General features: G+C 59.7%; 1 protein-coding gene across 2 annotated transcripts; it reads right to left on the reverse strand.

Annotated features, from left to right (window-relative positions):
- Positions 1-577: 577 nt before the first annotated feature.
- WFIKKN2 (WAP, follistatin/kazal, immunoglobulin, kunitz and netrin domain containing 2) lies at positions 578-7,366 on the reverse strand. 2 transcript variants are annotated; one of them, XM_040497134.1, is made up of 2 exons: positions 7,208-7,366; positions 578-3,422 (listed from the first exon to the last, which is right to left on the reverse strand). In XM_040497134.1, exon 2 carries the CDS (start codon positions 3,351-3,353, stop codon positions 1,902-1,904), a length of 1,452 nt encoding a protein of 483 aa, XP_040353068.1. In that variant the 5' UTR covers positions 3,354-3,422; positions 7,208-7,366; the 3' UTR covers positions 578-1,901. The 2 variants fall into 2 exon arrangements, with proteins under 2 accessions (XP_040353068.1, XP_040353067.1); XM_040497133.1 differs by lacking the exon at positions 7,208-7,366 and adding an exon at positions 6,114-7,148.
- Positions 7,367-13,629: the final 6,263 nt, after the last annotated feature.

A 13,629-nucleotide genomic window follows, 5' to 3' on the forward strand; every position in this document is an offset into this window, starting at 1 on the left:
TGGGCGGTGGCTCACAGCCTCAGGGACAGACGAGATGTGGGGCATGCCATGGCCACAACTCCCAGGACAGGGAATAGCCACAGGTGCCCGACACCAAAGGTGCTGCTGTCCCCATTTTGGGAACAGAGCGTTGTGCTCTGAGCACACGTAGGGCTTCGGGACCCGGGCTCACCCAGAGGCCCCCTAGGGAGCCACAGCTGGGCAGCCTGCCTCTTCCTGCCCCACTCATATCTCCTCCAACATCGTGCCTCCAAACACGACACCATCAGTGGAGTCTGCCCCTGGCCCACCATGCTGTCGTGACGGGCAGGGAGCCTGGGACGGAAGTCCGAACATCCAGGCCTAAGCCCCCTATCTTCCTGGGTAAGTCACCTGGCCTCTCTGGCCTCAGCTTTCCTGAGCTGCGGAGAGCACCGCATTTAAGGAGCCTCAGAGCTCCAAAGTGGGGCGAATGCTAGTGTCCCTCTGTCACCCATATATGGTCCCGTTGGCCAGACTTCCCTCCTGCAAGGTCACCGGAGCAAATGACACTACCCCCCCACCCACACACATTAAGCCAAACAAATCACACAAGAAGGGCTTTTGATACTATGAGCTTTTAATTGGAATCTTCCTCCCTACATTTGAGGAAGGCTCCACAATGACCTTCTTCAGCTTTGGAGGGGCCAGGACAGAATGAAGGGCTGAGGAGGGATGGGGGCAGATGTAGAGCTGACGGTGGCTTTCTCAAGTCCTTTAGTGTGTGTGTGGTTGGGGGGAGGGGGCAGGGGGTGGCTGGTCCTGTTCAGGAAGTCCAGAAACAAGAAGTCACCAACAAGCTGTCACATCCCCAAACCCGCCCTGCCGGGCTGCACCTAGAGCTTTCCTCAGGTCCCTGCAGCTCCCAAGGCCACCACCAGATGGAAGCATCGAGCAACATTCCTTTTCTTTCCCAGGCCGGTCTCCCCTCCTCCTTCCCTTCCCCCAACCCCGACTTTTCCTCTTCCTATATTTCCCTTCCCACCAGGACAGATCCTGGGGCTTCTATCTGCTTTCTGTCCGAGGGAGCCAGTGGCAGATGCAAATGGGGAGGGCCAGCCATGGGTCTGCTTCGGGCCGGGTGGGGGTGGGGGTGGGAGCCCTGGGATCTGGACATTCACGTTCAGCCAACTAGGAGCTGGGCGGTGACTAATACCTCTCTGTGCCCTAGCACCTGGCACCCAGCAAGTGTTCACAAAGCGCCCACTGAGTTGGACTGAACAGAGCTGAATTCATAAATCGACCGTCAATAAACCAATCAATAAAGCCAAGGAGAAACACGGAACACGTGTATTCTGCTGGTGCCGTGGTGGCCTCAGGGACCACAGAGCCAATTTGGCCGAGGCATGGGCTGACCGCCACCTCAGGGCCAGCTGTGTGCTGGGTCAGACCATGCCTTGCCCTTCCCACTTCCCACAAGCCCTCACGTGAAGCAGTCTCTGCCCATAGCGGCTGTGGGGAATCTGTCCAACAAGTCCTTGGGCCCTCCTTAATCCATTCTGTGATTCCGGTGACCACCGTGCAGATGCCCTCTCCGGACCCCTGGATGGGAGCCAGCTGGGGACAGGGGGAGCCAGCGGAGGGGGCTGGCCAGCAGAGAGAGGGTCATCCACGCAAGCAGACTGGTCACCAGGAATAATGGGGGTCTACAGCCTTCTCCTTTTGCCCCCCTCAGCTAAAGAAAATACGGGCCCCTTACCGAACCCAAAGACTAGTTGATCTAAGAACCTCTGGTGCCATTTTTCCACCATTTTTCACCGATTGCTGTTTCCCTGCTGGCCTAAGACCGTCTAACCTGACCTTGCCCAGCTTTTGGACCAAGGGGCGTCGGGGGCGGGTGGGTGGACGAGGGCCAAGGAGGGGGCCGGGGAGGGGCCGGGGCTTCAGTGCAAGCCCAGAAACTCCTTGAGGACGTCGCAGGTCTTCTTGTGCATGACCTCGCGAAGCTTCCTGACCCGCCGGCTGCTGGACGCTCCCACGAAACTGTCAGGCCGCAGCATGGCCATGCCGCCGTCCACCTCGCCCATGATGATGAGCGGCGTCTCGCCCACCGTCACGTTGGGGCAGGGGCAGGTCCAGTCCACGTGGAGCAGGGTGACTTCCAGCGGCTCCCGGCCCAGAAACTTGAGGCCCATCTTCTCATCCTTTAGGACCTCGTCCACGGTCACCAGGGCGCGACCCGAGTCGGGCTCCTCGGTCAGCTCGGACACCCGGCCCAAGATGACGAAGTCGCTCCGACAGAAGCTGGTAACGAGCTTCTGCCTGGGCTTGCAGGCCCGGCAGCGCTGGTCCCCCCGCGGGAAGGGGCAGGACTCCTCGCAGGCCTCGCGGCTCTCGAAGTTGTTGCTGTTGCCCTCACAGCCGCCGTACACGAAGGACTGGCACTGGCCCGTCTGGCTGTTGTAGGCCCAGCGAGGCGCGTAGGCCTTGCAGGGCCCCTGCAGGGCGGGCAGGCTGCACGCGGCCAGCGGCCCGCTCATGCAGGCCAGCATGCAGGCCTCGTAGGTCTCAAAGTGGTTGCGGTTGCGGTGGCAGTGGCCAAAGGTGAAGGTGACGCAGTTGTTGGCCTGCGCGTCGAAGTGCCAGCGGGTCTGCTCCTCGCCGCAGTCCTCGCTGTCGGGGGGCTTCAGGCACTCGGCCGTGGGGAAGGCCGTGCCATTGGGGCTGCTCTCCGAGGTGGCCGCGGCCTGACCCCCCCTGACCACCGACAGTGGGAAGTCGGCCCGCAGGACCCCGGCGGCATTCCGGGCCGTGCAGGTGTAGATGCCAGCGTCCTGGGGCTGGGCGTTATAGATGACCAGCTGGGCGATGTTGGTGACCACCACGTTGCCGCGCACGTGGTTAGGCCGCATGACCACGTTCTCTCGGTCCTCCAGCTGCTTCTCCCAGGTGACCTCGGGCCGGGGCCGGCCCACCACATCGCAGAGGAAGCTCACCGTCTCGCCCACGGTGACCGACTGGTGCACGGGGTGGTTGAGCAGAGCCGGGGCCACCATATCCGGCCCGGGGGTCTCCGGGGAGGCCGTGGTGGGGCGCACGGTGGTCTCGGGCGGCAGGGGACTGGTGTTGGGCCAGGTGAAGTGGTGGCGGCAGGTGACGACGGCCAGCGTGATGCCCTTAGAACAGGCCTCAGCATCCATGTAACAACGGTTATAGTAGGTGAGGCCGTCGGAGGCACACGTGAAACTGGGCTCCTTCTCACAACGATCTTTGCACTTGCACACGGGCTGGCCGTCCCAGATGTCACACTCGGAGCCCTGCTGCAGACACATGAAGTGGTCGCATGTGGCCTCCTTGGGCATGCCCACCGGGCCCTTCTTGCCTCTCACGTCCATGTACCGGGCGGCCACGCAGCTCTTGGTCCCGCACACGTTCGGGCAGCATTTCTCGGGGGTCTCACACTCCTGCAGAGGGAGCCAGATCGAGAGGCCCGAGTGAGGACGAGCCGGAAGAGCGGACAGGCTTCCCCCACCCCTACCCCACAGTTCCCGTGGAAGGGAGGCGGTATCTGTTCACTGCCTACCGTGAGCCAAACGTGCTGACAGTAAGAGTGGCTGGCGTATCCATAGCACCTGCTATCTGCCAGGGAGGCACGAAGAACGTTTCTGCCTGCCGACTTAGGCTCATCACAAGCCCGGGAGGTGGGCCCAATCATCATCCTCCCCTCACAGGTAGTGATAGCTGAGGCACAGAGAGATTAGGTAACTTGCCCAAGGTCACACAGCCAGTAGTGTGAGAAGAGGTGGACCACGTACCTCTGAGAGGGGAAGTTTTCTTACTACCCTTTTACAGATGAAAAGGCAGAGACTCAGAGAAGTGACGCCCGAGTCCATAGAGCCGGCAAGTGGCAGAAAAGGGCTTCAAGCTCCAGGTGGATGGGGTTCTGAGGTCTGGTTTGGAACAAATGAGCCTGCCTTTCTGTCTTTTTTCCACTGGGGTGAGGACGCCCTGGCCGAATTGAAGAGGTCACACCAAACCCTAAGAAGGAAAAATCGGACACCTCCGGGGCAGAAGTTCGAGGCCGGCCACACACACACACACACACACACACGTCAGGAACGACAGCTCTGTGAAGGGACCGCATTCGCTCAAAGCCAAGGGGAGGGGCAGGCCGGACAGGCCCAGGACGCCAGGTCTCACCACGGAGGGCTGTGCCAGACCCAGGTGCTCAGTTCCGACGTGTGGGACGTTTCATGGGGAAATCAACAAGGAAAAGAGTCCCCTTGGGTGGCAAAGGTCAGCAAAGCCGTCAGCGAGGACTTACTAGGCTGTAATCCCCCCTGATTCTCTGTGGAGCCACATAAGGCATTAGTTTAATTCCTCGAAATTAGCAACATGCTCTGGGGGCCGACACAAACAAGGACTTCACGTGGTGTTTTCGACAATAACACATCGTACTCGCTGGGCAGGCGGGCAACGGTCCTAATCCTTCGCCCTGGTAGTGGCTCTGTGAATTACTCCCCACTAGGGCTGGCCTCTTGTGGTTCTGACTTTTATTTCAGCCTCTTTGACATTCCACATCAGCTAAGAGGGGGGAAAAAAATCCCCCACCGGAGCTGTGTGGAGCCTGCCCGCTTGACCTGTTTACTGATTTCCCCTCTCGGCTCAGAATGGGGACTTTGTTTTGCAGCCCTTGCTTGGCATAGACTTCTGGGCCACACCAGGCGAGGCTTTGGTCCGGGGATGAGCGAATCTCAGAGCTGGGGTCTGAGGGCGAGAGACCCAGTGGGGGCTGGAGGGCAGGAGGGACTAGGAACAGACAGGAGCCCCGGCTCCTTGGCCCAAGGGTCATCAAATTCCTTAAGAACTGGCCCAGGAAGCTCCTTTAGGACCCCGATGTCCCTGAAAGGTTGGGTCCTCAGAGACCAGGGGCAGGTGTCTCGGCACAGGGAACCTAGGAGGACTTCTTAGAACAGTTTTTGCTTATGGGCCCAGAATATACCCAGAGGCTCATGAATCCCTAGCCCCACACGGGTGCCTTTTCCCCAAGACACGCCAAATCAGCCAGAGTCTCCCTGTCCCACGCGCCACCCGATTTATCAGGCCAGCCTGAGCCACTGAAACAGACTTCCCTGCAAATGTAGCCAGTGAACCGCGTGACCTCAGCTGAATGGGAGTGCTCTGCCTCCACACTCCTTATCTCCCTTTCCTCCGTCACCACCATCGCTCACTGGCAGCGTCTGGCCCGAGTGGTCTGACAATTGTCCCCTGGACACCATGGGGCAGAGGCCACTCTCTGCAGGGCTATCTTGGGCTTTTCTGGAGATTCCATGCATTTGGAAAAGGCCGCACCAGGGTCTCTCCCGTGCCCCGGCGATGCCCAGCCCAGCCCAGCCCCGAGCCCTAGGAACTGGCCAGGCCGGCAGGAAGCGCCTCTGTCCAGGCAGCTGCTAGGTACCAGCACGCTCTCCATCCCCTGTGGGGAGTGGAATGGCCCTTGGACTCGGGAGCCGGGAGAGAATTGCTCTAACCCCAGCCCTGCCCTGCTTGGCCCAGGCTGCTCTGATGAGAGCAGAAGGGAGGACCGAGGAAGCTGGCAGGTTGGAGCTCACTCCACTTCCCTCCCAGGGCCAACCAGAGAGTCTATTCAGAGCTGTTCCTGCCTACTCTCCCCATCAGCCTGGTCTGATCTCCGGGTCAGGGTGCAAACCCCTGGGCAGGTGGCCTGGAGGCCTCACTCCGTTGTCGGAGACACGCAGCTTCTACGCCCACCCTCCCATCCCTGGCTACGGGGGGACCTTGTGCCACTCGCGGCACTGCCCTGAGGGGCTGCTCTCACCTGCTGATGGGGCGCTGAAGGGCTGGGCCAGGCCACACGACACGCCTGGCCTAGTTCTGGCTCCGAGCAGCCTTCGGCAAACACGAGACTGGGAATCCCAGGATTCGCCATCCCTGATGGGCTTGGACATCACACCCACCTCTTCATCGGAGCCTCGGACCCGGGCAGACATCACGCCCTACGTATCTCCATGCGGCCTGGGGCCCAACTTCCTTTGTGTTCCTGGGCCCTGCCAGGTGCTCCTGAGCCTCCCCAGCCCACGGCCCCCACTAACACACTCACGTGGTCCGCGTCCGGCGTCTGGATTCCCACTCACCTGGTCCGTCTCACACTCCCGCTTACAGGTGCTCTGGGCGTCCACCCAGAGGTTGGGGTTCATGTCGTTGGGGCAGATGCCAGCGTGAGAGTAGCGGATGGGTGGCACTGCCAGGCCTCTCAGGGGCACCCCCAGCAGCAGAAGCAACACTGTCACCTGCGCCCAGCGGGACCAGAGCCGGCAGCACCCCGGGGCCCACATGATGCGGTCTATGGTGGCTAGAGACCTCCCCTGGGACGAGGCCAGGGGCTGGGGCCCCCCAGGGCCTTCTCCTTCTCTGGGCTACAGACACCTGCCCTCCCCGCCACCCCAGCAGGCTTTCTCGGTGGGGCTGCCTCCGGCTGCCTCCAACAAGTCAGTGCAGCCCGCTGGGCCGTGCGGCTTCAGATAAAGGAAAGGTCTTCGCAAGGAAACTCCCTCTCCTGAGTGTGCAGGGAGAGGAGCCGCGGCGGGGGCCCGAGCCTGGATTTATATCCTGGGCGCGCCACCCAAGTGGGAGCGAGCTAACCTGATGCCTGTCACAGGCGGGCTGCTGGCTCCTCTGTCCCGTGGCTGATCACAGACTTGTTGCAGAAGGGGAAAAAAAAAGCTGGAAGCGGTTTAGGCGGCGTATCTGGCACGGTGGGACACCTGCTTGTTTTTGACTCCAGGAGGCCTTTTAACCCCTTCAAGGGCCAGAAATGGCATGTGCTTTGGGGGGGAGCTGGCTCCGGGACACGCAAGCTCACTGTAAAGGAGCGGTTTGTTTCCCTTTCCCCCACCTCCGCGGGCCGGGCCCCCTCCTCCCCGTGGCCACCTCTGAAGAACACACAATCGCTTGTTACGAGGAGGGACCTGCAGCCACAGGGTTAGCATCGCCTGGCCCGATAGCACATTTGAGAGCAAATGACGTGGAAAAACAACAAGTTCACGGCCATTCCAGGGCGGGCCTGAGCAGCAGCGCTGTGCCGTGTAAGCCGCCTCCCGCCCCCGCACCAGGTCCCCCTGTGGGGGAGTGTGCGCTCGGACAGCTTCCTATCTCTCTGTCCCGGGCAGTTCACGGCTCAAGTTCCAACTTCGGTGAATTGCCCCCAAATCATTCCAGAGACACATACCAGATATGCTCCGGCTCCCCCAGCTGCCGGGACCTATCACATTCCTCGCTCCTCGATTGACACACTCGTCCGCTCCGAGAAAACCTCCGCGGTGAGTGTCTCAGGACAGCGCTGGGTGGCGGGGCCGCCCTCGCGAACCACCACACAGGTTCCCTGAGCCCTCCAGCGGTGCAGTGTACTTCGGCCGTCCTGACACTTCCCCCCACTTTACAAAGGAGAAGGTTCCGGGCTGGAGAACCTCGCCCAAGGTCAGCCACCGTGGGCAGTGAGAGTGATACTCATTGCTAGTGTTTACGGGGCTCTCAGGATGTGCCAGGCTCTCCGCACACATCACGTCCCTTCATCTTCACAACCAACCACCCTCGTGGCAGATTTGAGGAAGAGACACCCAGAGAGGCTAAGCAACTCACCCCCCGTCGCACAGCGCTATGGGATGCCACCGTCGACCGGGAAGACGGGGCGGCCAGTTTGCGGGGTGCGGGCAGCAGCCTTTGGGAACCTCCCTTCCCCCACCTGGCTGTCAGGTCTGCTGTCAAGGTGCAGCTTCAGCTCTGGTTTTTATAGGCCGGAGGGGCAGTTGGTGAAACATCAGACGCTGTCTTGGTGGAGGGGGGCAGGGAGAGAGTCAGAAGCTGCCGGGAGGTTAGGGACCATGTCTCTCCCGTTTGACAGGAAAGGGCAGGTATGTCAAATGCCCCCCGAAAAGTGAGCTGGCCAAAATGTTTTTGCGTTGGTCACTTGACCCCCAGAGGGCGAGAGGTAGCAGGGAGACGGATCCCCAGAAAAGAGAGGTACCTTTTTCCACGTTTTTATTTATTTTTGGGACAGAGAGAGACAGAGCATGAACGGGGGAGGGGCAGAGAGAGAGGGAGACACAGAATCGGAAACAGGCTCCAGGCTCTGAGCCATCAGCCCAGAGCCCGACGCAGGGCTCGAACTCACGGAGCGCGAGATCGTGACCTGGCTGAAGTCAGACGCTTAACCGACTGCGCCACCCAGGCGCCCCGAGAGGTACCTTTTCAAGGCCCAACCACACAGGAGTTGAGGAGCGGCGACGGAGATGCTGTGTCCCAGGGAGACTAGGTGGCATGGTCCCAGCACTAGTCGGAGCCAGAAGGGACCTGGAAGGCCCCCAGCAGTGCTCTCATTTCACAGATGGAGAAACTGAGTCCGGAGCCCAGGACCTTCCTTTCCCAGGTCGACTCTCCCCTTCAGGGCTAGCGTTGGCCATCTAATTTGACTGTAGAAAAAACACAGCCCTTTTCTCCACCCTGCAGACTTCTCTTCTTCCTCCAGGCGTAGTGTATGGCCTTTTCCCGGCCTGTACCCATCCTTCCCCATAGTGCGGGTCGTTCCGCAAGATCTGTCTTTTCTGCTTATGTCGAAGAGCTAATACAGGGCGTCAGGTCCTAATTCCCTAAATTATTGCAATAAACTTCCCCCTCCAAGGCCGGTCCCCGTAATGAAGCCAGACAGTGGCGACGCCGGCTGCTCTGAATTGCCTGTAATTTCATAAACCCGTGTTCCAGCTGCTCGGAGCGGGGCCTGAGCCCCGCACTTGACAAATGCAGTTTGTGCAGCCTCCTTTGAAATCACAGAGGGAAATAGACGGTGACACATTTCTAAGCAGGGCTTAGAGGAATTGTCACGGCCCTGTTACTTGGGGACAAGTATCCAGGGAGAAGAGACTGGTTTCTGGGGAGTCACCTGAGACCACTAGAGGTAATGGCAGGGACAGGGGAGTGGGGACAGAGCAGAGGTGGCCGAGACGGGGAGGCTCCCCCCCCCCCCCACTCCTTGGGGTTGACTGAGAAAGGCCTGTGTCCTCCCAGCTCAGCCCTGTCAAGGGCCATGGGCCTCTCTCCCTCCCAGGGCCCCGTTTCTGGCCATTCCACTCTGAGAACTTTCAAAACAGCATCAGGGAAGAAGGGGCCTACAACGCCCCAGCTCTCCCTCTCAGCCCTTCCAAGTCTCCCACCAAAACACAGCCCAGAGTAATAAATAACATCTGATCAGGGCTCGGAGCCCACACGGTGTCTTCACCTACATCATCCCGCCGACCCTCACGCCAGCCCCAGGAGGGAGCCCGGGAGATGTCGCTGTGAGCTCCTCCATTGTACAAGAGAGGAAACCGAGTCACCGAGCGGCTAGCTGGGCCTGCCCAGGGTCCCGAGGCTCACGCCCTCCCTGCTGCACCCCTGTCCTATGCTTTTCACACAAGCCATGCTTGCTTCCAGCCCCTCCAGAAAGGTCCCCCGCTGGCCACCCCGCCAGCCCAGCTTGTTTATAAGCTGTTCTGGGAGCACTTTGAAGTGTCTTCCTGGGCCCCTCCCACACTTCCTCAGATCTGACTGCTTCGTGTCTGTCTTCTCTGGAGGGCGGCAGGGACCCCACCCTCACCACACCCCTGGTACCATCCCCCAGGCCTCCTTCCCACCAGCCAGTGTGAGCCTCCCTGGAGCGGAGCCTGGGCTGAGTCACCTGAGCAGGGCCCCGACCTCGGGAGTGTCACCTGCCTTCCCCCCCTCCCCGGGGGGACAGCGGGCACGCTTGGACTTGAACTCGAACTCAGGAAGAGCTCTCTCCGGCTCCCACCACTGCGGAGGTCGGGGGCGGGGCGGCCACAGCCCCTTCACCCGCTCCAGGGTGGGTTCAAGGCCAACTCTAGGTGTAGCTGCAGGAAGCCACCCCGGACAGTGGTCTCTGGGTGACCCTTGACCTCAGGCTCACCCTTCACATAACAACTCCCAAGCCGCGGGGGCCTTGACGGGACAACACAGGAACACCACTTTCCAGATCGCCCAGGCCTCTCCCCTCTGGGGACCGGCCACACATGTGGGGACGCCCGGATCAAACCTCTTACCTCTCGAAGCATCTCCTCCCCCTTTCCTTCCTTGATGGTTTTTTTGTTTTTTTTTTTTTTTAATTTTTTTTTTCAACGTTTATTTATTTTTGGGACAGAGAGAGACAGAGCATGAACAGGGGAGGAGCAGAGAGAGAGGGAGACACAGAATCGGAAACAGGCTCCAGGCTCTGAGCCATCAGCCCAGAGCCTGATGCGGGGCTCGAACTCACGGACCACGAGATCGTGACCTGGCTGAAGTCGGACGCTTAACCGACTGCGCCACCCAGGCGCCCCATCCTTGATGGTTTTTAAAGCACCTACTATGTGCTTATTCCTAGGTAGACAGAGATGACCGTCCTTGTCCACAGAGAGAGCACAGCATGCAAATGCATGATGAGGATAGTGAGGGCCATCTTGGTGGGGGGGGGGGTCCCTACAGGTGCTGGGGGCCCAGGGAGGGGGAGAGAGGCCCGGGGTTGCTGTTGTGCAGATGTGAGGCGCGGTGGGTCCCAGAGCCTGAGCAGCAGGCAAGACGGAGCACAGAAGGTGCTTTCCGGCACTCACTCCCCCTCGGAAAGGCCTGGCCCGCAGCACAGCCTCCTCGGCCAAGGCCCTCCCTCTGCAGGGCCCAGGCCTCCAGAAAGGGGAGGTGAGGGGAGAGTCAGTAGGTTTGGGAGACGGGGTGGGGGTGGGAGCGGCAGGTCTTGCTTCTGCGTGGGGCGGCCCCAGGAAAGGCAAAGCAGCAGCCCGCGCTGATCCACCCTGCTTGGGCCCCTGGACCCGAGGCAGCCATGCTTTCTCCCCAAAGGCTGGGGGAGGCCAACCCCCTGGGAGCCTCCCTGCCCTGATCCTTGATTTAAACCTCTGTGGGAGGAGGAAGAATGTAAGAAGCCAAGAAGCGGGGTGCTGGGGAGAAAGAAGTCCCCAGCAAGGGTGCTCAGAGGCCTTCTCAGAAGGCCCGGGCTGCACTGGCTACAGGCTGTGATTCGTCAGACCCAAGCCAGGGAATTCAATAAAGCGGGCAGCTCATTACCCAGCTGGGGACCCCCTGCCAGAGCAGCCGCGGGCCTGGGTTACATTACAGGGCTGTGTGAACTCTCCCCTCCGAGTGAGACTGCACTGGGTTTCGGAATAATTATGGGGCCTCAGCAGATGGCGGAGGCGAACAGGGGAAGCCTTCAGCTGTGGGACACGTGACTCCAGGCATCTGTGCGGAGCAGGACATGGGAGGGTCCCCACTGGGCCTCGGGGGAGGCAACGCTGAATCGAGATCTGAGAATCATGGGGTTGGCTGTGGTGGGGCATAGCCCAGCCCCCTTGGCCGGCCTGGCCTCCTTAGACCCCTGCCCCTAAGACCCGGGACAGGGGGCTGAGTCCCTGGAAGCTGGTCAGTGTTTGAACAGATCTGTGTGTCAGGAAGCAAGGACAGGAGACACAACCTCTGGGCACTTTTGAGCCCCCAGATGCCTCTTTGGAGAAGGTGGGCATCAGGTGCTCAGTGGATTTCAGCCCCGTGTCGGACCCCTCGCCCGCTTGGGAAGCTCCACGGTGCTCAGGCTGAGCACTCCTGACCGTGCAAGGAGTCGGAAGTCCTGGGTTCTCAGCCTGGTCTGCCATCAGTTCACTATGCGACCACCTCTGCTTCCCCATCTGAGGCCCCTTCCAGCTCCCTCCTCTGCGATCCCATGTCCTGATTCCTCCAGCTTTTGCCTTCATGGAATCAGCTTCAAAAAGCCCCAAACAGCTCTCAGCCAAGACAAACACGGGCGTGTAGAAGCCAAAAGACCACAGGGCTGCAGAGTGACTGTCCATTCCACTGCTCTCCTCTGCTGGGGGAGAGCCACAGCCCCTGTTTCCACTTTTCCCAGGCCTTGGGGCTCATGGGAATGCTACGAATAGGGGCACAGCCTCCGTCCTGCTCAGCCCGTCCCTATCCTAGAAGCTTCTGGCTACCCCACCCACGCACTCCCTCCTTCTCTGCCTTACTGTTTTTTCCCCTCCAGACGAAGCGAAATGAGAAGGTCTCAGACCCTTGGGTCTCCCTGCTCACCTGCACGCTGCTGTGCAAAGGGACACATGTTCCTAAAACCAGATGCATTCCTGATCCCCACTGTAGGGTACCACATGGTGGGGGTGGGGCGTGAGAAACAGGCCTCTTCCCAACTGAACCATTACTTGAAGACTTCCGGCTTAAATATGGCTTCCCCAGGGCGCCTGAGTGGCTCAGTCGGTTAAGCGTCCGACTTCGGTTCAGGTCATGATCTCACCGTTCGTGGGTTCGAGCCCTGCGTCGGGCTCTGCGCTGACAGCTCAGAGCCTGGAGCCTGCTTCAGATTCTGTCTCTCTCTCTCTCTCTCTCTCTCTCTCTCTCTTTCTCTCTCTCTCTCTCTGCCCCTCCCCTGCTCATGCTCTGTCTCTCTCAAAAATTAATAAGCGTTAAAAAAAAAAAAATTAAAGATGGCTTCCCCACCTCTTCAAGATGAAGGCCAAAGCATTTAACCCAGATCACCATGAACTTCTGCCTCAGTATCCTTCTCCAGTCTTATCATTTCTCAAACTCTGGAAGCTGCCTCATTCAGATCCTTAAAAAGCTCCACGCAGTCTTGCCCCCGCCCCCGCCACCCCAGCACCGCCCCCCACCCTCCCACCCCCCACATTGTCGTCTGCCATGGACACTCTTCCTTCTCCGGACCAACTCCTTCCCAGCCCATCCTGGCAGCCCCGAGTCTTTCAAGAGGCATTCCTGATCTCAGGGGCTGAGGAAGGTCCACGCCACCTCTCATTTGCGGAGTTCCTGGTATTGCTTTTACAATGAAAAAGCAAAACAAAACAAAAGGCCAAAACTGGGGTATAAAACCCGTGGCAAGGTTTAATCATTCCACGCTGTCAGGACAGGTTGCTGTTCGTTTGAGTGTAAATTGGTTCAGGGATAATGTCAAAAATGCACACTTGAGGCCCTTTGTGAGCATGGCCTGGCCTGTCACCTTCCTGGGATTGCCCATGATACATACACCTGAGCACCGTTTATGTGGCGCCGAAACTGCTTATTTCTCATCTATCACCCAGACTGGGCTGCGGACCCCTGGCAGGCAGAGAGCAGGCACTCTACCCGTGTATGCTGAATGAACGGACGATCCCATCAAGCAGACCGGGCCCTTGCAGGGCAGGAGTGAATATTCCTGGAGTCAGTCACACCGGAGAGAGACCAGTGGTCCTAGGACAGGAAACCAGAACTCCAAAGACCAGCTTTAGGCAGGCAAGGGAGAGTATGCCCACCCCTGGGCCCGCCAGCCATTCTGGGCAAGAAGGAACCTAGAGTCTACAGGGGGCATCCCTGGAGGCGAAGGAAGGTGCCCCAGTGGGGTCCACCACTCCCACCATGCCGCGGCCCTTGGCTCCTCCCCAGGCTTCCATGAGCCCCTCTTCAACCACGCTCTTCTCTGCTTCCAGAGTCTTCTCTCCAAATCCCGAACTCGAACACGTGCTTCCTTGCTGTAAAGGGTTGAAGGGCGGCTTCCCAAAAGTTATGTCCATGCCTTAACCCCCAGAACCTGTGAATGTGGTCTTACTTGGGAAA

Source organism: Herpailurus yagouaroundi, unplaced genomic scaffold (assembly GCF_014898765.1).
Source record: "Herpailurus yagouaroundi ecotype Mexico unplaced genomic scaffold, PumYag 189, whole genome shotgun sequence".
NCBI classification, from domain to species: domain Eukaryota; kingdom Metazoa; phylum Chordata; class Mammalia; order Carnivora; family Felidae; genus Herpailurus; species Herpailurus yagouaroundi.